The 27640-nt window shown below is 41.1% G+C and overlaps 1 protein-coding gene across 1 annotated transcript in view; it reads left to right on the top strand.

The window, feature by feature from the left end:
- Window positions 1–27640, top strand: part of DPY19L1 (dpy-19 like C-mannosyltransferase 1) — a 550250-nt gene that overhangs the window by 68310 nt on the left and 454300 nt on the right. The window contains exon 5 of the mRNA XM_053715774.1: window positions 14645–14782. Within this exon, the coding sequence (XP_053571749.1) occupies window positions 14645–14782 (138 nt within the window). The remainder of the gene's footprint in view (window positions 1–14644; window positions 14783–27640) is intronic.

The following is a 27640-nucleotide window of genomic DNA, read 5'->3' as shown; positions in this document are numbered from 1 at the left end:
ATATGGTTGACACTGAGTTGTAAATGCTTGTGGGCAACCTTTTTATGATCTGGGAGTGCTTTAACATTTTGTGGGCACACGTGGCTTAATTTCTGGGTCTCAGAACCCACATGGCTAGTTATAACCGCTCTGGTGCGGTTCTTTGAGGCTGTGGAGTCATCGAGTGAGATGGGCGGGGCCTATTTTCACGCCTTAGATGCGCAGTTAGTTTCTCGCAGCAAGCTCTAACTCCTGAGGGCCCTGGTGGATGTTTTGGGCCAAATCGAAGCTTTAACCCCACATTTACTATCCCTGAGGGCAGGTAGGGCCACAGCAGGGCTGTGGCAAGGTGCTGAGGGTGTTTTTTTCCGGATCTGGGCATATTTTCAATCCGGTTTGCACATTAAAGGGTTAAATGTTAAAATACCTTGTGGGGCAATCTACATATATTGTCTGCTTACAAAATTTTGATTTTTGAAAATTTGGTGCATGTTTAGGCGGTTTTGCAGAACGTGTATGCTTTTTTTCTCTTAAAAGCGCAGTACCGTTTTTTAAGATTGTTATTTTTTTTCACTAAATAAAGTGTTTTCATGCTTGTTTTTAGTCATTACTAGCCTGTTCAACATGTCTGACATAGAGGAAAGTCAATGTTCAATATGTTTAGAAGCCATTGTGTCCCTCATGCACTGAAAGGTCAAATTGTAAAGAATATCTTTTAGCTACTAAAAGTATGTCGCAGGATGATTCTCAGTCAGAAGGGAATCAGGTTATGCCATCTAATTCTTCCCAAGTGTCACAACCATTAACGCCCACACAAGCGACGCCAAGTACTTCTAGTGCATCTAATTCTTTCACCCTGCAAGATATGGCCGCAGTTATGAATACTACCCTCACAGAGGTTTTATCTAAGCTGCCTGGGTTGCAGTGGAAGTGCAGTAGGTCTGGTGTGAGAACAAACGCTGAGCCCTCTGACGCTTTATTAGCCATATCCGATGTACCTTCACAATGTTCTGAAGTGAGGGATTTGCTTGCTGAGGGAGAGATTTCTGATTCAGGAAAGATGTTCCCTCAGACAGACTCAGATATGACGGCTTTTAAATTTAAACTAGAACACCTTCGCTTATTGCTCAGGGAGGTTTTAGCGACTCTGGATGATTGTGACCCTATTCTGGTTCCAGAGATGGACAGATTATTAGAGGTTCCTGCCTACACTGATGTTTTTCCGGTCCCTAAGAGGATTTCCGAAATTGTTACTAAGGAATGGGATAGACCAGCTATTCCGTTCACTCCCACTCCTACTTTTTAAGAAAATGTTTCCCATATCAGACGCCATGCGGGACTCGTGGCAGAAGGTCCCTAAGGTGGAGGGAGCTATTTTTACCCTGGCTAAGCGTACAACTATACCTATTGAGGACAGTTGTGCTTTCAAAGATCATATGGATAAAAAATTAGAGGGTCTCCTGAAGAAAATATTTGTTCATCAAGGTTTTCTTCTCCAACCTATAGCGTGCATTGTTCCTGTAACTACTGCAGCGTCCTTTTGGTTCGAGGCTCTGGAAGAGGCTCTTCAGGTTGAGACCCCATTAGATGATATTCTGGATAGAATTAGGGCTCTCAAGCTAGCTAATTCTTTCCTTACAGATGCCGCTTTTCAACTGGCTAAATTAGCGGCGAAGAATTCAGGTTTTGCCATTTTAGCGCGTAGAGCGTTATGGCTTTAGTCCTGGTCTGCTGATGTGTCATCAAAGGCTAAGCTTTTAGCCATCCCTTTCAAGGGCAAGACCCTATTCGGGCCTGAACTGAAAGAGATCATTTCAGACATCACTGGAGGGAAAGGCCATGCCCTTCTTCAGGATAAGACGAACAAGATGAGGACCAAACAAAATAATTTTCGTTCCTTTCGAAACTTCAAAGGTAGTCCCTCTACCTCTTCCCCTGCCGCAAAGCAGGAGGGGAATTTTGCTCAATCCAAGTCAGTCTGGAGACCTAACCAGACTTGGAACAAGGGTAAACAGGCCAAGAAGCCCGCTGCTGACACCAAGACAGCATGAAGGGGTAGCCCCCGATCCGGGACCGGATCTAGTAGGAGGCAGACTTTCTCTCTTCGCTCAGGCTTGGGCAAGAGACGTTCAGGACTCCTGGGCTTTATAAATCGTAACCCAGGGGTATCTTCTAGATTTCAAAGATTCTCCCCCAAGGGGGAGATTCCATCTTTCTCAATTATCTGTAAACCAGACAAAAAGAGAGGCGTTCTTACGCTGTGTAGAAGACCTATATACCATGGGAGTGATCTGTCCAGTTCCGAAAACAGAACAGGTGCAAGGGTTCTACTCCAATCTGTATGTGGTTCCCAAAAAAGAGGGAACCTTCAGACCAATTTTGGATCTCAAGATCCTAAACAAATTCCTCAGAGTCCCATCTTTTTAAGATGGAGACCATTCGGACTATTTTGCAGATGATCCAGGAGGGTCAATATATGACCACCGTGGATTTAAAGGATGCGTATCTACACATTCCTATCCACAAAGATCATCACCAGTTCCTGAGGTTTGCCTTTCTGGACAAGCATTACCAGTTTGTGGCTCTTCCCTTCGGGTTGGCCACGGCTCCCAGAATTTTCACAAAGGTGCTAGGGTCCCTAATGGCGGTTCTAAGGCCGCGGGGCATAGCTGCGCCGCCTTATCTGGACGATATCTTAATCCAGGCGTCGACTTTCCAACTAGCCAAGTCTCACACGGACATCATGTTGGCTTTTCTAAGATCTCACGGGTGGAAGGTGAACGTAAAAAAGAGTTCACTTATCCCTCTCACAAGAGTTCCATTCCTGGGAACTCTGATAGATTCGGTGGACATGAAAATTTTTCTGACGGAGGTCAGGAAATCAAAAATTTTATCCATCTGCCGAGCTCTTCATTCTATTCCTCGGCCGTCAGTTGCTCAGTGTATGGAGGTTATCGGCTTAATGGTAGCGGCAATGGACATAGTTCCGTTTGCTCGCTTGCATCTCAGACCACTGCAACTTTGCATGCTCAGACAGTGGAATGGGGATTATGCAGATTTATCTCCTTAGATAAATCTGGACCAAGAGACCAGAGACTCTCTTCTTTGGTGGTTGTCTCAGGATCATCTGTCCAAGGGAATGTGTTTCCGCAGGCCAGCGTGGGTCATAGTGACAACGGACGCCAGCCTATTGGGCTGGGGTGCAGTCTGGAATTCCCTGAAAGCACAGGGTTTGTGGACTCGGGAGGAGGCTCTCCTCCCGATAAATATTCTAGAACTGAGAGCGATATTCAATGCTCTTCAGACGTGGCCTCAGCTGGCGTTGGCCAAATTCATAAGATTCCAGTCGGACAATATCACGACTGTAGCATATATCAATCATCGGGGGGGAACAAAGAGTTCTCTAGCGATGATAGAGGTTACTAAAATAATTTGATGGGCAGAGACTCACTCTTGCCATCTATCAGCAATCTATATCCCAGGGGTGGAGAACTGGGAAGCGGATTTTCTAAGTCGTCAGACTTTTCATCCGGGGGAGTGGGAACTCCACCCGGAGGTGTTTGCACAATTGATTCAGCAATGGGGCACACCAGAATTGGATCTGATGGCGTCTCGTAAGAACGCCAAACTTCCTCGTTACGGGTCCAGGTCAAGGGACCCTCAGGCAGTACTGATAGATGCTCTAGCAGTACCCTGGTCGTTCAACCTGGCTTATGTGTTTCCACTATTTCCTCTCCTTCCTCGTTTGATTGCCAGAATCAAACAGGAGAGAGCTTTGATGTTTTTGATAGCACCTGCGTGGCCACGCAGGACTTGGTATGCAGACCTGGTGGACATGTCATCTCTTCCACCATGGACTCTGCCACTGAGACAGGACCTTCTGATTCAAGGTCCGTTCCAGCATCCAAATCTAGTTTCTCTGCCGCTGACTGCTTGGAGATTGAACTCTTGATCTTATCCAAGCGGGGTTTCTCGGAGTCGGTCATAGATAACTTGATTCAGGCTTGAAAACCTGTCACCAGGAAAATATAATAAGATATGGCGTAAATATCTTTATTGGTGCGAATCCAAAGGCTACTCATGGAGTAAGATCAGGATTCCTAGGATTTTGTCCTTTCTCCAAAAAGGATTGGAGAAGGGGCTATCAGCTAGTTCCTTAAAGGGACAGATATCTGCTTTATCAATTCTACTGTACAAATGTCTGGCAGATGTTCCAGACGCTCAGTCGTTCTGTCAGGCTTTAGTTAGAATCAAGGCCTTGTTTAAACCTGTTGCTCTGCCATGGAGTTTAAATTTAGTTCTTAAAGTTCTTCAAGGGGTTCCGTTTGAACCTATGAATTCCATAGATATTAAGCTTCTAGCTTGGAAAGTTCTCTTTTTAGTTGCTATCTCTTCGGCTTGAAGAGTTTCTTAACTATCTGCATTGCAATGCGACTCGCCTTATCTTGTTTTCCATGCTGATAAGGTGGTTTTGCGTACCAAACCTGGATTCCTTCCTAAGGTTGTTACTAATAAGAATATTAATCAGGAAATTGTTGTTCCTTCTCTGTGTCCTAATCCTTCCTCTAAGAAGGAGCGTCTATTGCACAACTTGGACGTGGTTCGTGCTTTAAAGTTTTACTTGCAAGCGACCAAAGATTTCCGTCAAACATCTTCTTTGTTTGTTGTCTTTTCTGGAAAACGTAGAGGTCAAAAAGCTACGGCTACCTCTCTTGCCTTTTGGCTGAAAAGCATAATTCGTTTGGCATACGAGACTGCTGGACAGCAGCCCCCTGAAAGAATTACAGCTCACTCTACTAGAGTGGTGGCTTCCACATGGGCTTTTAAAAATGATGCTTCTGTTGAACAGATTTGTAAGGCTGCGACTTGGTCTTCGCTTCATACCTTTTCCAAATTTTCCAAATTTGATACCTTTGCTTCTTCTGAGGCTATTTTTGGGAGAAAAGTTCTTCAAGCAGTGGTGCCTTCTGTTTAACCATCTTTCTTGTCCCTCCCGTTCATCCGTGTACTGTAGCTTTGGTATTGTATCCCACAAGTAAAGGATGAATCCGTGAACTCATCTTGCCTTTATAGAAGAAAAGTAAATTTATGCTTACCTGATAAATTGATTTCTTCAACGACCCGCCCTGTCATTTTAAGACAGATTATATATATATATATATATATATATTTTATTTAAACTTCAGTCACCTATGCCCCTTGTAGTTTCTCCTTTTTCTTCCTGTACCTTCGGTCGAATGACTGGGGGGTGGAGCTAAGGGAGGAGCTATATAGACAGCTCTGCTGTGGTGCTCTTTGCCACTTCCTGTTAGCAGGAGGATAATATCCCACAAGTAAAGGATGAATCCGTGGACTTGTCTTACCATAGAAGAAATCAATTTATCAGGTAAGCATAAATTTTACTTTTTTTAACATACATTGATTTATTGATAATTTGTGCAAAACACATTGAAAACATTGTAGTCAGTAAAATTAGCTAGGTAGTGAAAATAGTTCTTGGGGAGAACACTGTTATGTATAGAGTCTGGAGCCTCCTCTACAGACACTTGTCTGAACATCTAAGTTGGGCTCTGGAATTATCTCAGAACTTCAGAAATATCACCTCTTTTATGAATGCCTTTTGCTTTTGTAAATTCTGGTAGTCAAAGCTTTTTTGAGCTGTAAAGACTTTGTATTTCTGATGACTGATATGTCATGTCACAGTTGCATGACTAAGGTTGCATATATCAACTGGGAGGATTTCACAAGTATGAAATAAAAGATGTTTATCAGATCTTCATGTGGACAGAGACCATTCTCTGGGTGATCTTGGTTATTCACTGCTCTTTATTAGTAGGAAAATCTAAATATAATAAAAAAGATGCAGTGTAAATCTACACAAAACCGATTTCTTCTGGTAAAATTAATTGAGTATGCACCTGTCCAAAGTTACAGTATATGATTTTTTTTTTTTTTTTTTTTTTACAAAATGTCACATATTTTCAAATAGTTTGACCATTTATTTGAATACTTGCAAATTTGTGTTTGATTATAATAACAAAGTTCTATGCGCAACATCAGCAACAATTAGGATAGTGTTTTTTTTGTTGTGTTTTTTTTATTATTGAGGACAACATATTAAATTTGTTTATAACACAATATTCAAGCATGTTAAATACAGTAGTTGCATCATATCTAATATGACATATACTCGATAGAATAAAGTCCTCGTTCACTCTTGGACCTATGGTATTTCAAAATTTCGAGTTTAGGGGTTGTTTAGATATACAACAAGACATCAACAAAACAGAGCAAAAAAAATAAGGTTGCATCTCAAGCTATAACATGAAAAGGAATGTTATCCTAACATATCCAATTAAACAAGAGTAAAAATGGAGACGCTAACTACCAGAACTGTATTTTTCAACAAATTGAATATTATTAACATTCTCAATATTAAACTCAAATAGGTTGCTTGAATAAGCCTTGAAAACAGTTATTTTAAGCTTAACTTATGTATGACTAAACCTCACAGTTGGTCTGTACAGGTACATTAGTAGGCTAAACTTATCTATTATATCTATACAACTGTGCAGGAGTAGAAAGGATAACATCATTGTTGCTCAATGAGGATATTATCCTGTGTCTGTTAGGACATCCGTTTAACCATACATATCAGGGCATTGGTACTTCACTTGGCTAAAGTGTATATTTAACTATAAGTAGTTACTCCCCTTCTGCCCATCTAGTGATCCAGCATGTATGCAGCTTGTTTCTATATTATTGGGTGTGAAGTTGCATCCTTTGCACTGTATATGTGCTTTACCTTCTCCACACGGCCTCGGTCGCGAGGAAGGTAAGTTGTGTATTCGGAATGTGTGTTATCAGTGCTCTAGATGCTTCTGATTAGGTATGTGGGAGCGTAATCTCTTAATGTTATACTTTGGAGAATATAAAAAAAGCTGTTGGAGCAATATGGCTTAACTTAAAAGAGAGGTTACCGCTGTATTCTTGTATTACAATTATATGCTCTGTGTAATGTATATATGACACTTAGAAATAAATTTGCCTAATTATTGTAGGCATGCAAATAAGCAAAATATTAAACATTTTAGTTAGATTGATAATACTTTCCAGCGATAAGCGTGTTGGGAGTAATACTTTGCAAATAAGTTTAATGGCAAAGACATTGTTTTAGCATTCATAGGCAAGAGAACCAGAAGATAGTGGGTACCTCTCTGTGTAATGTACTTAGTAAATATGCAGACAGACTTGTGTAGATATTCTAAGCATACAATTGAACAATATATTTTTAAGCGTTTCAGTTAGTTCATTTAGGCTTTCCAGCGTTTGGCTTGTGGGCAATACTGTATTGTGAATAAGTTATCCTCCTTTTAAATTTGCCAGTATAAGCACAACCTTAGTATCTGTAGGAAAGGTGACCGAGAATAGTAGGTATGTCCTTTTATCTGATTTAATGTGTCCTATATCTATGTCAGCATGTGATACCGCCACAAAGCTCGAGTCCCATATAGGATTTTGTGGTGTAGGGGGGGTTTCTTCATACAATGTAAAATCCAGGGCGCCATCCGGAGTGATAACGTGAAGTAAGGAACGTATCGTCTCTGTTTCTATGGCCTCCTGGGGGACCCCCTCAAACCCACAAGTTGGTTGTCCCAGATCCGGAAACTGTCCTATCTGCGAGAACAATCTTGCTGTTCCAGTATAACCTTTCTTCAGTTGTATATTAGGATAGTTCCCCCACTCAGCGGTGTAGACAAACATCTTAGCGGAGTCCATGCTTTTCCACTGGTTGCAAATTGGTATTAATATAGGCTTCATTACAGATTGCTGGTCAGAGCTTTCCCACGTCAGAGGATCTGATATTATGGGATGGTGTACTCCTTTAACGTTGTTCCAATATACACTCATTATTGCTGTGTATTTGGTGATCGGCTTTGACTGTGGAAATGTTGGTGCAGACATGCTGTGTGGCTGTGAGAAGTAATCGGTTTCGGACACATAGAGCTGGTCGGTCTCAGCAAGCTTTGAAGCTGGATCAGGCTTGTAAGTTATAGATTGTTTTGTTAGTTGTTTGAATTTGGTGAATTTAACCCTCTCTACAAGAAGTTGTAGATCAAGTTCCGAAAGCGCATTGTCTACTAAGTTTTGCATCATAGCTTCTAGTTTGGCACATCGGGAATCCATCTTGTCAGGAAGATTGCTGGCCCATGTAGTAGCATTTGGGTGCAGCATTTTCCTCTATAATATGATTATGTTGTGCAGAAATTTGTACCTGCTCTGGGAAGTGATAAGTGCAGTAAGAGGTCTGAGTTGTTATTTCGGTTGTAATGTATAGTCAGTTCTGGTAGAATACCCCAGGTGACCGGGGGAGGGAGACACTGCCTGCGAGTTTGCCGCCGCTGCAGTTCTCAATTGTCCTGTTCCACCACTGGGGTCATAAACACAGCAAGGTAATGAAGCTTAGATGGTAGATAAATACGAAGTTAATCGTTTGGTTGATGTATGCTATGGTTTTTGAGTAATAATTGACAGATTATTGTCTCCTCTCCCAGAGCTCCAGAAAGGTGCGACTACTCAGAGCCGCTGCTTGGACAAGCCCCCAGGATAGTGTTTTTGAGTGGTCTTATAATATATTTCTAGGATTAAGAGTGGTAATAAGACTTTACCTCGAATCGCTAGACTGACATAACACCACTCACTCTTTGGGCTGTTAATCATTGGTATGTCAATCCACTTGCAGCTGGATATACACAGAACCATTCATTTCACAAAGGAGGATTACCTTTTTCATATAACTTGTCTGTTACCCATCTACGTATTGTGAGATTCAGAAAAAGGCTCCTCTCCCTCTTTGATTTTGTTTTATATGCTTATGTTTCTATCAGTTGGCCACACTGTAGTGATCACATTTGTGTGTGGGAGCCCTCATTTGAAAGTGGAGTCTTTTCTCTTTCAAAAAAGGTTTCTTAGCCTTATACAACGTTTTGTTTCAGCTACAGGACAACACATTATTTTTATGCAAAACTCCATCAGATATATATTTAAATATATCTTTAAGAATAAATAGAACATATTCTGCTATGTACAGAACGGTGCTCTAACAAAATGCCGACGGACATTTGGCCGACAGCATTCTGTCCGATGGATATTTTGGCCGATAGACAGAATGCTAAAGCATGTTCCGAGTTCGGCCAAGGGCAGATACGCTCCGAAGTGCTCTGTTCTAACAAGAGCCTTGGGCGCCGCAACCGCCTTTGGGAACCTAACCATGGGTCCCAGCCCGCACGTCTTGTAATTCTCTGTCTGTGAAGTTATCTATCGAATCTATCTATTTATATATCTATCTATTGAATCTATCTATATTTTGAATTTATCTATCTTTCTATTGCATCTATTTATCAAATCAATCTATCTACCTATCTCTGACAGCCACTTGTGTGTTGGACTGTTATCCATCGGCCAAATATCCGTCTGACAAATGTCTGTCGGCCAAATGTCCGTCGGCTAACAGTCCGGCCACAGTACAGAACATTGGATTATGAAATATGCAATATTATTTTCTTATGTTGCGCTTTTAAATAACCACAATCATGTTTGCACGACTTGTGGGTGTTCATTTGATTTGAAGTTTATGGAGATTTTTGCTCGTAATATGAGCGCAAATCTCTGAGTGCATAAAAATGACTTCTAGCAGTTTTAACACTCGAACGTGTGCTCACACCACTACTCCACTCATAATCTGGCCCTTAGTGTTGATTATGGTCAGTGGGGATAATACATTTTCAAATGCTATTTGCAGAAAAGTAGAATGCTAATATTCACTGGTCATTTGATTATTTGCTTGTTTTTGTATTTAGGGAAAACATTTGTGCTAATTATTTTGTTTGCATGTTATTGTATGAGCTGTAGTGTCATCCATCTTTTTTTCTTTTGTTTTATTGCATTGATGCAAGTTCACCAGTACAATTACACTTAGTAGTTTTTTTTTTTTTTTTAAATAAAACAGACATAGAAATGGTGTAACATATATCCGTTTCATTCTTAGAAGATCAAGTTTATCTGAATTTAAAAAAGCAAAAAAAAAAAAAAATATAGCTTCAAGCAGCAATAGAGGTGGCCAGCGCATCATTTTTGCAAAGCCATATAAGTAGTTATGTCACAAAATAAAGCTATACAACAACTGTTTACAGTTCTAACATAAGCATTTGGAAAAAAAAACACATTTTCGAAAATGTTTGCATTTTTTAAAATGGCTGCCACACCATATGACCTATACTTTCAAAATGAACAAATGTAACTCTAGGTGACAATATATGGTTATACAGCAAATTTCACAGCTTTAACATAAGCGGTTGGAAAGAAAACACAGTTTCAAAATTTTTGCATAAACCAATATGGCTGCCACAGCTTGTGACTAATTCCTTCAACATAAACAACTGTGACTCTAGGTCACAATATAAGACTGTACAGCAAATTTCACAGTTCTTACATAAGCGGTTGCAGAGAAAATAGACTTTCGAAATTTTCACGGAAACCAAGATGGCTGCCCGATCGTAAGATATACAGCCTCCATATTATGCACAATAGTGCTCACTGTAGATGTCAATAAACATGGCAAAAATAAAGCATTTTTGTAAAACGGTTTTTGTTTTATTATTAATTTAAATATATCGTTAAGCAATTTTGAACAATTCAAAATGGCTGCCAAACCACATGATGTATCAACTTCTCTTGAACAAATCTGAATGTTAGTCATAAGATAACTCTATAAACAAAATTTCAAGTCTGTCCCATAAGCGGTTTCGGAGAAGAAGATTTTTATAGTTTTTAAAAATGGCACATACGAAACAAAATGCCCGCCAAGCTATGCAATGTATGGCTTTCAAATTGCACATACTAATGCTCACTATAGACCTCTACAATTTGCAGAAGTTTCATGAAAATTTGCAAATGTTTTATTTCACGAAGGCGACTGCGCAATACGAATTTTAACTGCAATATTGTCTTTAAGGGTTATGACTATGTGTAATCATGTGTCTATTACACTGTAATATTGTTAAATATTATAAAATTAATGTATAAAGTGCAAAATTACGCAATTAAATGGCGATAAAAAGGTTAATGTCTCACAGCAGCCATGTTGATTATGGAAAAATCGCAGTTTGAACAAACTTGGTAGAGGACCTTGCAAGGAGTATATGTGCAAAATTGCGCTTTATTGCACTAAGCGGTTTAAGAGAAGAAGATGTTTGAATATTTTTGCGAAATGCAAGATGGCTGCCACATCATGTGACCAAGGCACTTCTCTTGAGCAATAGCAATTTTAGGTCATAGTAGCACTAAGCACAGCGAGTTTCAAAGTTGTAACATAAGCAGTTCCAGAGCTAAAGATTTTTAAGCGGTTGTCGAAATTTGGCGCAAAAAGCAATATGGCTGCCAGAGCATGTGACCTATGAGTTCAATTTTGCATGAGATGTAGCACAGCAATAGGCTGTACCAGCATACCTGATTTTAAGAGCTTTGCAATAACAGTTAAGCAGTTATGGGCAATTGAATACAAAGCTTGGCGGAATAAAAAGAATAATAATAATAATAATAATAATAATAATAATAATAATAATAATAATCCGAACAATAACAATAGGTTGTCCTGCAACTTTGTTGCTGGCCACCTAAAAATGAACAAACCTTAAGATATAAATTTGATAGGATAGCTCAGATCCAAATGCTCTCTCAAATTTATTTTCAATGTCTATCCTAGTGGGTAGTTTATTATTTTGGCATGAAAACAGAGGTTCTGAAAAGGCCCCAGGAGAGACTCGTAAAGAGATTTCTAATGTTGACAATTTTGGCTCTGAAACCACATACTGAAGCCATTGCTCTCAGTGCCACAACTGTCAAGCACTACTTAGATTTCTGAGGGGATAATAAAGCAGTTGTACATAATCGCAACACAATCCGTTTTTTAGCAAGAAGCCTGGAAGTCATAGTAATACCCTTGCAGTCAGTCACAAACGAGGACACCCTATGTTAGTCAATGTAGGAGATTTGTTAAACACATCAAGCTTATTGAAATTATTGAAGAGTTTAAAACAGATATATACTGAAACCTATATCTGTAAACATATATTAGAGCAGAAGAGAAAAGGCTTTAGGGACTGTCTTTGATATGAGAAAGTCTTTGATATGAGAAAATGTGTGTTTGGAATATTGAGAACAGACTAAGCTAAAAGGTAAATTCATAAACATTTGCAGTGTTTAATTTATGAGGGTTTTAGACTTTTTGTAGCGCACTTGAGCAGGCAAATCCTAAAAAAGATTTAGGACCAGATTATGAGTGGAGCTAAAAACGTTTGAGCGCAAGCGATAAGAGGTTTATCGTGGAGGTTTGTGCTCGTTGGGCTTACCGCTGGTACTACAAGTTGATAGTAAACGCATTTATGCAAGAATACATTACTGTATTCTCAGAGCTCTGGTTAACACATAAAACACATAAAGATACATTACAAAGTACAGTTACACTCATAATAACACCATCTAATACAAATTATTTTAAAAAATGCTCTCAGGTGTTAGAAGAAAAAAAAGACATGCAAAGTGCTTTAACATTGAGATACATACATATACATCTCTAAAGATGTGTGTGTGTGTTTTCTACTTGCCTCATATGATTGGGGTACATTTCTGTAAGTAGTCACTTCAGAAGTTTTTCACTTGGATTATATACTTTATGCACCCGCCGAGGTGTTTTACTTACCCTTTGTAAACGATTGTCTTTACAGTACACATACATTGGAATTATTTATTCTTTTAAGCTTTGGTCTCTCTCTCCATTGTGTTTGTATTCTTTATGTAAATCACAAATAATTAATCTTCTACGTTTTTGCATATATATATATATATATATATATATATATTTATATATATATATATATATATATATATATATTGTATTTAGTCATAGATATGCATTCCACACAGACACTTTGATATAAGTATATTTATTTATAGTGGGCAGGATCAGCGCTATTTAACCCTTTACGTTCTCTTGATTTACACACATATATATATATATATATATATAATATGTGTGTGTGTGTGTGTGTGTGTGTATATATATATATATATATATATATATATATATATGTAGAACAGAGAGTAAACAGCGCTTACAATTCTTATAAATTAGTATGTTTGAGAAGTATGAGTCTCTTATGGAGAAATAATATAATAAGTCCTTAGATGTCCTTAGGTATGTTAATGTAGATCCAAGTGTAGTGGAGATAAATAAAATACCCTTACCAAAATTTACCCCAATCTGATGAGGTAAGTTTGCCGCATTGGAGGGTGTATCAGATGATGAGTAGAGCTTGAATAGTGTATCCTTTGTTTTCGTCTGCCTCCTTGGAGTAGAAGGAAATGTAGATCCTGTGATGGTCTCCCAAAACTTCCTATGTAGGTATGCTTGTTGCCTCTTGGAGTTGCTATCTGTGGTCTTGGTATGAGCTGTGATCTGTTTGCTTGTAATTAGTCTGTGTGTATAAAAGGTCATTGAGTTTCTGGACTCCTGAGAGACCTTTGCATCTTTCATGCAGTGCTGCACTGACGTTTCTGGATTCTTCTGTGCTAGTCTGTACTCGGCACCGCACCCGGGAGCTCAGGAAGGGGAGGAACCAAGTCATAAACTTAGATGTTCTGATTAAAGTGATTGTAAACTTTAATTATAATACATTACTGCACAGTACATAAAATGTATCTTTAAAACAGGGGCACTATAATTCCTTAACATTTTGAAAGCCACTTGTTATGGTAAACATACCGCCGTTCCTCCGCCCCCAATTCTTATACTGTTTTTAGGCGATCGATGATGAATCCGGCTACCTCCAATCGTTGCGTACCCCATCTGATGTCCAGCTCGTGGGGCACGCAATGAATAGAGGAAGCCAGATTCATCATTGATCTCCTGAATACAGTATGAGATGGGGCGGATGAATGGGGGTATGTTTACCATAACTCAGTAGTAAATATTTTAAAAATGAAGCAGCTTTCAAAATGTTAAAGTGCCCCTGTTTTATATATGGGCAATAATGTATTAAAGTTTACAATCACTTTAAATATGAGAAGAAATCATTGCACTTAAGATTTTACTTTAGTGACCTTTAAGTGGCAATTACGTTACATCCATTTTCCAACCAAACAGTTGATGCCAATGATATAGTTTAACAGAAGTGTATTTTAAAATGCAAGTATTTAGCATGAAATATCCCTAATGATATTTGAAAGCACTCCTTTATCTTTTAGGTTTTTTTTAAAATATATTTCCTTATTTTAGTACTTCATTGAAGAAGGTTTAAACCATATAGTTTGGCCCCAGGAACCAAGACTCATAAAATTTTAGGTCTGTCTCCTAACTTTTTCGATTTTTATTTACATACATCTGTATATGGTCATTTTTTTATTTATTTTTTTAAGACACTTCTCCTTCCCTGCAGCTTAGCATATGGAATTGAAGTATGTATTAATAAAATATCTAAGATCTAAGAATAAATTCTTTAATATCAGTAATTTTATTGCATATTCATAGATTATTTTAGCTATTTCCTAAGTTATTTAAGATGTTATACATAAGTTATATTCAGCATTGCATGTTTTTATTGTACAGGGACTTTATTACTCCTACTTCAAGACGGTTACTGAAGCTCCTTCATATGTTTCTGGCCTGCTGATGATTATGAATGACAATGTTACAGAGTACCCAAATGTAATAAACACATTGAAAAGGTTCAACCTGTACCCGGAGGTAAGTTTCACCCACCCCACAGAACAAAGTTTGTTCAAAGTATTGTCAATTAAAAAAAAAGTACATTTATCAATATTAGTACATTTCAACATACAGAAAAATATTTAACCTTTTTTAACTTTAAGTATTATTTTTAAAGCACACCAATTCTTAAAAGGACACTCAAATACTACATTTCTCTTGTAAGGTGTATCCAGTCCACGGATTCATCCATTACTTGTGGGATATTCTCCTTCCCAACAGAAAGCTGCAAGAGGACACCCACAGCAGAGCTGTCTATATAGCTCCTCCCCTAACTGCCACTCCCAGTCATTCTCTTGCAGCTCTCGACAAGAAAGGAAGTATCAAGAGATATGTGGTGAATTAGTGTAGTTTATCTTCAATCAAAAGTTTGTTATTTTTAAACGGTACCGGCGTTGTACTGTTTTTACCTCAGGCAGAAATTAGAAGAAGAGTTCTGCCTGAGGTTTTTGATGATCTTAGCAGGTTGTAACTAAGGTCCACTGCTGTTCTCACACATAACTGAAGAGTATGGGAAAACTTCAGCTGTGGGAATGGCCGGCAGGATTACCTGCTCTGAGGTATGTTCAGTATATTTTTTTCTAGAGAGATGATAAGGTCTAGAAAATGCTGACAGTGCCTGATATATTTAAGCTAAGCCTGATTACAGTGATTTAACAAACGACTGGGATCATGCTTGCAGTAAAGGGTAATATTCATATTTATTGCTCTTATTACTTAGTATGTAAAACATTTGCATGGATATAAAATACGTTTTTTACTGAAGGTGATAAATCTTTATTTGGGGCCTAGTTTTCCACATGGCTGATTAGATTTCTCCTAGGAGTAGTTATTATGGCCCTTTCACTTTGAGTGCATGGTGGCAGGGGCCTATTTTCGCGCTCTAATTGCGCAGTAGTTTTTGCAGTCTGAGACATCCAACTTCCCTGAAGGAGTCCCCTGACATATAGGACCTCTGTAAAGGGTTTTTGTTGCTACAAAAGTCGTTTTAAGGGCAGGTAGGAGCCACAGTAGAGCTGTGGCAGTTTGCTTGTGACTGTTTATAACGGTTTTACCGTTTTTCTGATTAGTTTTTGAGCCTGAGGGGTTAATCATCCATTTGCAAGTGGGTGCAATGCTATTTTAGTCTATTCTACACACTGTAAAAATTTCGTAGAGTTTACTGCTTTTTTTCACTGTTTTACAGTTTATGTGATTGTTTTTTCCCCTTAAAGGCACAGTACCGTTTTTTATATTCTGCTTTTCACATTTATTAAAGTGTTTTTCAAGCTTGCTGGTCTCATTCCTAGTCTGTTAAACATGTCTGACATAGAGGAAACTCCTTGTTCATTATGTTTAGAAGCCATTGTGGAACCCCCTCTTAGAATGTGTACCAAATGCACTGATCTTACTATAAATTATAAAGACCATATTCTGGCTTTAAAAGATTTATCACCAGAGGAAATTGACAAGGGGGAAGTTATGCCGACTAACTCTCCCCACGTGTCAGAAGCTATAACTCCCCCTCAAGGGACGCCAAGTACATCTAGCGCGCCCATTGCGTATACCTTACAAGACATGGCGGCAGTTATGAATCATACCCTTACAGAGGTATTGTCCAAACTGCCAGGGTTACAAGGAAAGCGAGACAGCTCTGGGGCTAGAACAAATACAGATCTCTCGGACGCTTTAGTAGCTATGTCTGATATACCCTCACAATGTGCAGAAGCCGAAGCAGGAGAGCTTCTATCTGTGGGTGATTTTTCTGATTCAGGGAAGACACTTCAACCTGATTCTGATATGTCTACATTTAAATTTAAGCTTGAACACCTCCGCGTGTTGCTCAGGGAGGTTTTAGCAACTCTGGATGACTGTGACGCCATTGTAGTCCCAGAGAAATTGTGTAAATTGGATAAATACTATGCAGTGCCTGTTTACACTGATGTTTTTCCAATCCCTAAGAGGTTTTCAGAAATTATTACTAAGGAATGGGATAGACCAGGTGTACCGTTCTCTCCCCCTCCTGTTTTTAAAAAGATGTTTCCTATAGATGCCGCTACATGGGACTTGTGGCAAATGGTCCCTAAGGTGGAGGGAGCAGTCTCTACCCTAGCGAAGTGTACAACTATCCCGGTCGAGGACAGTTGTGCTTTTCTAGATCCAATGGACAAAAAATTAGAGGGTTACCTTAAGAAAATTTTTATTCAACAAGGTTTTATTCTCCAGCCCCTTGCATGCATTGCCCCAGTTTGAGTCTCTAGAAGAGGCTCTACAGGTAGAAACCCCGTTGGATGATATCCTTGACAAGCTTAAAGCTCTTAAGCTAGCCAATTCATTTGTTTCTGACGCTGTTGTTCATTTAACCAAGCTAATGGCTAAAAATTCAGGTTTTGCTATTCAGGCGCATAGGGCGCTATGGCTTAAATCCTGGTCAGCTGACGTTACTTCAAAGTCTAAGCTTTTCAAAATTCCCTTCAAGGGGCAGACCCTATTCGGGCCTGGTCTGAAGGAGATAATTTTTGATATTACTGGAGGAAAAGGTCACGCCCTTCCTCATGATAGGTCCAACAAATTAAGGACCAAACAGACTAATTTTTGTTCCTTTCGAAACTTCAAGAGTGGCGCAGCTTCAACTTCCTCTAATACTAAACAAGAGGGAAATTTTGCCCAGTCCAAGCCGGTCTGGAGACCTAACCAGTCTTGGAACAAGGGAAAGCAGGCCAAAAAAACCTGCTGCTGCCTCTAAGACAGCATGAAGTATCAGCCCCCGATCCGGAAACGGATCTAGTAGGGGGCAGACTTTCTCTCTTTGCCCAGGCTTGGGAAAGAGATGTCAGGATCCCTGGGCATTGGAAATTGTTTCCCCAGGGATATCTTCTGGATTTCAAAGCTTCTTCCCCAAAAGGGAGATTTCATCTCTCACAATTATCTGCAAACCAGATAAAGAGAGAGGCATTCTTACATTGTGTTCAAGACCTCCTAGTTATGGGAGTGATTCACCCAGTTCCAAAGAAGGAACAGGGGCAAGGCTTCTATTCAAATCTGTTTGTAGATCCCAAGAAAGAGGGAACATTCAGACCAATCTTAGATCTCAAGATCTTAAACAGATTTCTCAGGGTCCCATCCTTCAAGATGGAGACTATTCGAACCATCCTACCTATGATCCAGGAGGGTCAATATATGACTACCGTGAGCTTAAAGGATGCTTATCTTTACATTCCGATACACAGAGATCATCATCGGTTTCTCAGGTTTGCCTTCCTAGACAGGCATTACCAGTTTGTGGCTCTTCCCTTTGGGTTAGCCACGTCACCAAGAAACTTTACGAAGGTTCTAGGGTCACTCCTAGCGGTCCTAAGACCGTGGGGTATAGCAGTAGCCCCTTACCTAGACGACATTCTGATACAGGCGTCGAATTTTCAAATCGCCAGGTCCCATACGGACATTGTTCTGGCATTCCTGAGGTCTCATGGGTGGAAGGTGAACGAAGAAAAGAGTTCTCTATCCCCTCTCACAAGAGTTTCCTTCCTAGGAACTCTGATGGATTCTGTAGAAATTAAGATTTACCTGACAGAGACCAGGTTGTCAAAACTTCTAAATTCCTGCAGTATTCTTTATTCCACTTCTCGCCCTTCAGTGGCTCAGTGTATGGAAGTAATCGGCTTAATGGTAGCGGCAATGGACATAGTGCCGTTTGCCCGCCTACATCTCAGACCGCTGCAACTGTGCATGCTCAGTCAGTGGAATGGGGATTAAACAGATGTGTCCTCTCTACTAAATCTGGATCAAGAGACCAGGGATTCTCTTCTCTGGTGGCTATCTCGGGTCCATCTGTCCAAGGGTATGACCTTCTGCAGGCCAGATTGGACAATAGTAACGACAGATGCCAGCCTTCTGGGCTGGGGTGCAGTCTGGAACTCCCTGAATTCTCAGGGCTCGTGGACTCAGGAGGAGGCACTCCTTCCGATAAACATTCTGGAACTAAGAGCAATATTCAATGCTCTTCAGGCTTGGCCTCAGCTTGCTGCGGTCAGGTTCATCAGATTTCAGTCGGACAATATCACGACTGTAGCCTACATCAACCATCAAGGGGGAACAAGGAGTTCCCTAGCAATGTTGGAGGTTTCAGAAATAATTCTATGGGCAGAGGTTCACTCATGCCATCTATCAGCTATCCATATCCCAGGAGTAGAGAACTGGGAGGCGGATTTTCTAAGTCGGCAGACTTTTCATCCGGGGGAGTGGGAACTCCATCCGGAGGTATTTGCACAGTTGATTCAACTTTGGGGCAAACCAGAACTGGATCTCATGGCGTCTGATCAGAACGCCAAGCTTCCTTGTTACGGATCCAGGTCCAGGGATCCCAAGGCAGCACTGATAGATGCTCTAGCAGCGCCTTGGTCCTTCAACCTGGCTTATGTGTTTCCACCGTTTCCTCTGCTCCCTCGTCTGATTGCCAAGACCAAGCAGGAGAGAGCTTCTGTGATTTTGATAGCACCTGCGTGGTCACGCAGGATTTGGTATGCAGATCTGGTGGACATGTCATCCCTTCCACCATGGACTCTGCCGCTGAGGCAGGACCTTCTACTTCAGGGTCCTTTCAACCATCCAAATCTATTTTCTCTGCGTCTGACTGCTTGGAGATTGAACGCTTGATTTTATCAAAGCGTGGTTTCTCTGAGTCGGTCATTGACACCTTAATTCAGGCTCGAAAGCCGATCACTAGGAAAATCTATCATAAGATATAGTGTAGATATCTTCATTGGTGTGAATCCAAAGGTTACTCATGGAGTAAGGTCAGGATTCCTTGGATATTATCTTTTCTCCAAGAAGGATTGGAGAAGGGATTGTCAGCTAGTTCCTTAAAGGGACAGATTTCTGCTCTGTCTATTCTTTTGCACAAGCATCTGGCTGATACTCCAGATGTTCAGGCTTTTTGTCAGGCTTTAGTTAGAATCAAGCCTGTGTTTAAACCTGTTGCTCCACCATGGAGTTTAAATTTAGTTCTTAAGGTTCTGCAAGGGGTTCCCTTCGAACCTTTGCATTCCATAGATATTAAACTTTTATCTTGGAAAGTTCTGTTTTTAGTAGCTATCTCCTTGGCTCGAAGAGTTTCTGAGTTATCTGCCTTACAATGTGATTCCCCTTATCTCATTTTCCATGCAGATAAGGTAGTGTTACGTACCAAACCTGGTTTTCTTCCTAAGGTGGTATCTAATAAAAATATCAATCAGGAGATTGTTGTTCCTTCATTATGTCCTAATCCTTCTTCAAAGAAGGAACGTCTATTACACAATCTTGATGTGGTTCGTGCTTTAAAATTTTATTTACAAGCTACGAAGGATTTTCGTCAAACATCTGCTTTGTTTGTGGTCTACTCTGGACAGAGGAGATTCCAAAAGGCTTCGGCAACTTCTCTTTCTTTTTGGCTAAGAAGTATAATCCGCTTAGTTTATGAGACTGCTGGCCAGCAGCCTCCTGAAAGAATTACAGCTCAATCCACTAGAGCGGTAGTTTCCACATGGGCTTTTAAGAATGAGGCTTCTGTTGAACAGATTTGTAAGGCGGCGACTTGGTCTTCGCTTCATACTTTTTCTAAATTCTACAAATTTGATACTTTTGCTTCTTCGGAGGCTATTTTTGGGAGAAAGGTCTTACAGGCAGTGGTGCCTTCCGTTTAAGCGCCTGCCTTGTCCCTCCCTTCATCCGTGTCCTATAGCTTTGGTATTGGTATCCCACAAGTAATGGATGAATCCGTGGACTGGATACTCCTTACAAGAGAAAACAAAATTTATGCTTACCTGATAAATTTATTTCTCTTGTGGTGTATCCAGTCCACGGCCCGCCCTGTCATTTTAAGGCAGGTGTTTTTTATTTTTTAAACTACAGTCACCACTGCACCCTATAGTTTCTCCTTTCTCTTGCTTGTCTTCGGTCGAATGACTGGAGGTGGCAGTTAGGGGAGGAGCTATATAGACAGCTCTGCTGTGGGTGTCCTCTTGCAGATTCCTGTTGGGAAGGAGAATATCCCACAAGTAATAGATGAATCCGTGGACTGGATACACCATAAGAGAAATAAATTTATCAGGTAAGCATAAATTTTGTTTTTATGTTGTGTATTTAAGAGGACATAATTTTAAAGATTTTTGAGCATCAAATAAAAGCAATTTTAACGGGACTTAAACATGCAAAATGAAAATGCTCTAATATGTTGGTGAATTTTATTATTACTCTATTGCTTGCATATAACTGTGTCTTTAACCCTTCAAAAGGGATTGAATGCATGGTTAAATTAAGCTCTAGAGTAGCAATGCACTACTGGGACCTAGCTGAACACATCTACAAAAGACAAAAAAAGACAGATGCGCCACATGGCCCAATATTGTTTGGTCCAAAATCAACTATATGTATGAGGGACTGAACTCACATTTAGGAGACCACCTCAATCAGTGCTAAGGGAGCAGTCTGGGATCTATAACAGTCACCCAGAAGACCAACAGCCGGCAATGGTGTGATGTCTGTATCAGAAAGATAAGAGGAGACAAAGGTGCCTATATGGCCTAGTATTGCTTATACACGGATAAATCAATTGCGAGATAGAAGAGTGGTACTCACAATAGTTGTAGCATCTCCTTTGATGCTATAGAGGCAAGGTGGGATCAAAATAGTCACCCACCAGACTAGATCACAGGCCAACTGGACACAGGTGGATCATCCAGGGAAATTGGGAATCAGGGCAGATTCAGGATACAGCAGCAATCAGGGTTATCAAAGAATGTATCCCTCTCAGCCAAGGGTGAAAAGATGGTGGCAAATAATAGCAGCAATATAAAAATTAATTTATTAAAATAATAAAAAAAATAAGGAGGAAACCCACGTAACCCTCAGCCTGCTGCTATATTGTAGTATAGTCACTTATAACTACATTTCAATCTATCTTTCTCTATGAGGTAATGTTCTCTCTTTATGAGGTTTAATTCTTTCTCTACTGAGGTTTAATTCTTTCTCAACTGAGGTTGTTATATTTCCACACAGTGGATCCCTAATTAATTATTTAATTGTATATCACTAGATTCATTGAATATATTGTCATAGGGCGCCCCTCCCTTACTGCTGAACACATCTAGTGAGTCATTGACAAGGGGCATATGATTAGCCACCAATCACCAGCTAGCTCCTAGTAGTGCAGGTTTGAAAATCAGTGCTCTATCTGAACAATGAAAGTTTAATTTTGACTCTTATCTTGCTGCATAACCCATATTTAAATATGTGACAGACCCCTCTGTCAGTACTGGAAGAGTTAACTTTGTTCAGTTTTGAGAAACTATTTTCTAAAGACAGGTTTCCTGGCATCAGCTATTGTTTACTGTAATTAAGTTTAAGTGATAAGCGTTCACATTGTTTAATCACCTCCAGAGTTCAGACTGCCAGGTGTGAAGAAGGACTGTTTATTTGGTTAAGTAATGCAATTCTATTGTATCCTGTAAAAGGGCGTCTTCCCTCTATCTAATGTACTATCTTCTTCCAATCCCCCATCTGGTCTCCTAGGAGTGTCAACCAGGTGGGAGACTTGCATAAATACTGGGCATAAAGCCCTCAATAAAACACATTCTGTTTTACCCTCAAGATGGAGCTTGGTCTCATGTTTGGGTGGAATTAACTGGGTTCGTGAGTTGCTGATCCCGTATTCAGGGCATCTTTCATCTGGTATTAACCCTTGATATCCGGGTTATACCATAACAACTGGTGGCAAGCGACGGGATGAACCTCATCGCCCAGAAGAGCTACCCTTAAAGACCTGCTAGAACAACGGGGCCGACAAGCCAGTAACCTCAGGAAGAGGGAGATTATTACAATACTGACCGAGATGGACGGAGTACCAGGGCCCGAAGGAACCAATGAGCCCAGCATATCAGACAGAATTCCCGAAGAAGCAAGCTTTAACCGGGCGGTTAAAATAAGACTGGCACATTATGGCCCCGACCCGTCTGCTGAAATTATCGACTGGGTCATAGCAGCTGTGGAGGACAACCTACTTCGCCAAAGTGGCGCTGCAGCAGCCCAAGTCACCGCAACCCCAGTAAAAAAAAGAAAAGTACATTTTGCAGCTTTTAAAAACTTCCTGGAACCCGAAGGAGAGATTGATGTGTACCTTGCGGATTTTGAGAGGCAATGTACCCTACACAAGGTACCCGCAGAGGACTGGGTCACGATATTATCCGGAAAATTATCCGGCCGGGCCAGCAAGGCTTTTCGGGCCATTCGGGATGAGGAAGTCAGGGATTATAATGCTGTAAAAGAGGCGCTGCTCTCCAGGTATGCGATTACACCGGAGGCGTACAGGAGGCGGTTCAGAGACACTGTTAAACTAGCTGGAAATTCCTACATTGAGTGGGCATGTAAGGTAAGCAGCTTGCTGGATGGCAGGGTGCCAAGCCGTATCTGGGGAAGAGGTGCTGCAGCTATTCCTGTTAGAACATTGCTTTGACAAGTTATCAGCAGGAGTTAGAGAGTGGGTTCGGGACCGTAAACCCTCCACCCTGCATGAAGCTGCTCGCCTGGCAGATGAGTATACGGATGCCCGCAAACTGGACACTGCTGACACTAAGACCCCTGCCAGGGTGGAGTACCGACCCACAGTCACCTAAGCAGATACCGGTTACCAACCCCCGGCGCACCGCTCTACAGCACCACCTCCAACCACGAACTATCCTCAGCCAGCCCGGTTCAACTCACGGGACTGCTCGCAGCACATTCGGTGCTTCGGATGTAAGCAACTAGGGCACAAAAAACCAGAGTGTCCACTAAACCCAGCGAACCAAGCACAGTCCTGGAGGAGACCCGCTGGAGGAAACCCACGTAACCCTCAGCCTGCTGCTCACTGCGTAGAGGAGCAAGAATGCTGGGGCATCCTACATGAAGCAGACCCCGTGAAAGCTGCCCACCGCGATAACCGGCAACAGCACCGGCAACTGGTTAAAGTGAATGGGAAGGAGGACAGTGGTCTACGGGATACTGGTGCTACCATGACCTTGCTCCAAAAGAACCTGGTGTCTTAGAACCAGCACACCAGAGAGACTGTGGCTGTGAGGGTAGCAGGGGGCGCTGTAATCCGCCTACCTGTTGCCTGGGTACATTTGGATTGGGGAGTGGGCTCTAGACATGTGAATGTGGGGGTCATGTTCTCCTTGGAAATTACTTGGCCCCCTTTGTTTCTGCCTACGCTCCCATGGGTCCTGCCGATGTTAACCCTGTGACTACCCGTGCCCAAATCCGTTCCACCGAGACCGACCCACCTGCTGCTAAGCCCCAGGATGCTGAGCTCAGTAAATCTCTATCCGCTATTGATACGTGGAAGTCCCGTTACAACGCGGTGATGGAGAAGAGTCAAGTAGAGGATGAAATGGTCATGTTAAACAACCACGTAACAGTGCTAGCGGGAGAGAAGAAGAGCGCAGAGGAAAAAGCGCGTTTAGAACGGGAATCTCTGCTAGACAAGCTGCACCGACAGACCGCAGAAAACACCAGCTTCAGAGTGGAACATGAAACAGTAAAGAGAAATTTAGCGACACTGGAGAAAAAGCTGACACTGGCTCATAGTGAGGTGCAGCAACTCAAGGGCAACTTACGTCAGTATGAAGGGCTTGTGGATACCTATAAAGAGCAGGTACAAAAAACTCGTAAAGAAGCCGATGAGATTTGTCTCCAACTGGAAAGAAGCATCTTTGAAAACAAAAACTTGAAGGACTGTTTAGCCCTGGTCTGGGCACTGAAGAGGTTGAACCCTTATTTATACGGACAGGAATTCTCTCTCATAACGGGAATGCAGATGTATTGTCCCGGCAAACTGACATTCCTACCACCTCCTAGTCCGGTCATCCCCAAGTTGACCCGCCAAAGGGAGGGATCAGATACTGAAAGCCTCTCGGACGCCCAGCTAGGCAAGTCCTTATCACAACAAGTCTCCCACCTCCCATCATATGACAATATCTCCAACAACATGATGGACTCTATCAAATCGCTATTAGACTCCCACCATGAGTCCCTGTTGATAAAATTCGACAGATCCCATGCTGACTTAAAAAGGGACATTGGCATTATTGGTGAGCATACTGAGGCTCTGGAACGCAAATAAGAAGATCTAATGATAGATCATACCAACCTTCTGAGCTACTCACAGTAATTAGCTGGCCAAATCTCAGATCTAGAAATGAAGCTAGCTCATCTTGAGGATAGATTGCATCGTAACAATATACGCATTAAAGGGATTCCAGAGACTGTCCTGCTTCAGGACCTAGAGAGCTACCTACAAGATCTTTTCAGAGCGGTCCTAGGGACTACACTTGGAAACGAAACCCTAATAGACAGAGCCCACCGGGCCCTAAGACCAAGATCAGCTGATGAAGGAAAGCCAAGAGACGTAATCGCCAGACTTCACTACTACACCTTCCATGAAAAACTTCTCAGAGCCTTGGCTAAAGATAAGGACTTGCTAGTCAAATTTGCTACGCTTCAAATCTACCCAGATCTTTCACCTCACACTCTCCAACTCCGCAGGCACTACCAGCCATACACCAAGATAATGAGAGACAAGGGCTTTAAATACAGAGAACTGCTCCAGAGATGGGACTATCTCCCACCAGACCCTGATGGATCTTCTGCAGGCCCAGCCACAGCCAGCGATCTGAGAGCATCAGCGCCACCATGGAGACCATTACCGCAAAGATCCACAGTTACAGTAGCTAAAAAATCATCGGGATCAATGGACTCTAATTCCTCTGAGACAAGGTAAAGAACCTACCTGTAGGCATGCTATATCCCGACAGAGAGAACAAGGGACTTCATTATAGCGGATCATTCAAACTGCCTATGGAAGAGATTGGTCAGAACAGATGAAGATGGGTGAGATCAGTTATCTTTGTAAAGTGACTTACACCACTGAAACCCAGTCTACAGTATGTGAAAACAGTTAAGTGTTAGAAAGTTTCTCTGTTATTGTTATGAATGTTAGAAATGTTCCCCAGAAGGTTATATTTTTACAAACAATTTTAGCTAGATATAGCTTAAAAATAGTTGGCCTCCCCTTTCTTTAAGAACTAAGATATACAGTGGGTACCCCAAGAATTAGTACGAGATGACCTACATAAGGAACAGTGAGACATTCTTTCGTGCCCAGGTATTAAAGCTAGCGACAGAACAATTTATCCCACCAGCAAGAGATAAAAATAAAAGGTCACTAGCAATACTAAGGGAAGCTATATATTGTCTACATGCTAGATAACTACTGCTATTCCAAACATCAATAAAAATGCGCCAACATCCACCTTCGAGTTGGGTCCCCCGCGATGAGCATAGACTGCAGCAGCCATTGCAGTAACCTACCTTTTTTGGTCAGGAATCTTGGACAGCGAGATCACGGTCTGTGCTCTCGTGGGGGAGATATTATCGCCTAACTGGATTTGGGTAGACTATTATATAGCAATGAGTAGGTCTGACGAATGATTAGTATCGGACACAACATCAAGATAAGTGGGCTCCCCCCTTCTCTCCATCACCTATTGCCAACACAGAGTGAATTTGGCTCTAATAAAACCCAGTTTAGCAATTCTTCACCTGGGAGGTGGGGGAGGCCACAAAACACAAGGGGGGGGGGGGGGGGAGAAAAAAAAATCACTGTAGCTAGATTCATTGATACCATAATCTTGTTCAGATTGTATTGGGTTACCTACTAGAGAAAGTTGACAACTGTTTCAATGTTATTTACTCTGTTTTGGGTTAATAGCCCTGCTTATTGATTTATTGACTTATCTATTATTTTTATAGTAAAGTATTCTCCACTACTGTGAAATAAGACTGGCGGGGAGCAAGGCTCCTCTCTGTTATTCCCCCCCCCCCCAATTAGTTAGTTGTGCTATTCTGGGCAAACCCCAGATTGAACACTCATTGCAAAAGTGTATATATATATATATATATATATATATATATATCACTTTTAAGTAGTCTCTGAGACCCCTGAGACTCCTCATCTACAGGAAGATTAAGATATCAAGTTCTCTGCGCCTGGTTAGTACGAAACACCCATCCCGATTCTTATAGATCCCTATTGATTCTCCCCCCTTTTTTCCTATCCACCTCACTGATATCATGGCCCCAATCAGAGTGGCCACACTTAATGCCCAAGGGCTTAATTACCCAATGAAGCGAAACCTTCTCCTAAGTTATCTGTTAACACACAATATACATCTGCTATTCCTCCAGGAGACACACTGGACGGGGGGTTCCCAAGGCCTCAAGAACTCCCTACATTATCCAATATGTGAGTTAGCCTCCAATGCTGAAGAGAAAAAAAGAGGGGTGCTATTCTGATTAGTAGAGGCCTAACATACAAGCTAGAATATGCAGAAAGGGATGAAGAGGGTCGGTTCCTCATAGTGGTCTGTACCCTAAATTATGTCCTATTTACTCTAGTGTCAGTCTACACCCGAACTCTAGGCAGCTGCCCTTCCTGTGCAAGCTTTTTAACTGCATTGACCAACTCAAAAGAGGACATTTGTTAGTGGGAGAGGACTTTAACTTAGTATGGGACCCAGTGCTAGACAAACAATCTACTTTGGCACCACAAACTGACAGAAACATATCCTCGACTTCGTATGCCTTCCGTAAACTTATGTATCAACACAATCTGTATGACAATACAGATTCTGTTTTTAGACTACCTTTTAGACCATTTTTCAGACCCAAATTTTTTTACTGGTCTGGCCCCAACACCTATTCTTACCCTTATTCCCTTTTTAGTTTTTAGTTTGTATCTCTATGTATTTTATTTTATTTTTTTATATATTTGTTTGCTTTTTTTTC

Source organism: Bombina bombina, chromosome 5 (genome assembly GCF_027579735.1).
Source record: "Bombina bombina isolate aBomBom1 chromosome 5, aBomBom1.pri, whole genome shotgun sequence".
Lineage (NCBI taxonomy): Eukaryota > Metazoa > Chordata > Amphibia > Anura > Bombinatoridae > Bombina > Bombina bombina.
The sequence above is the reverse complement of the archived record's forward strand: the minus strand, read 5'-3'. Positions and strand labels throughout refer to the sequence as shown.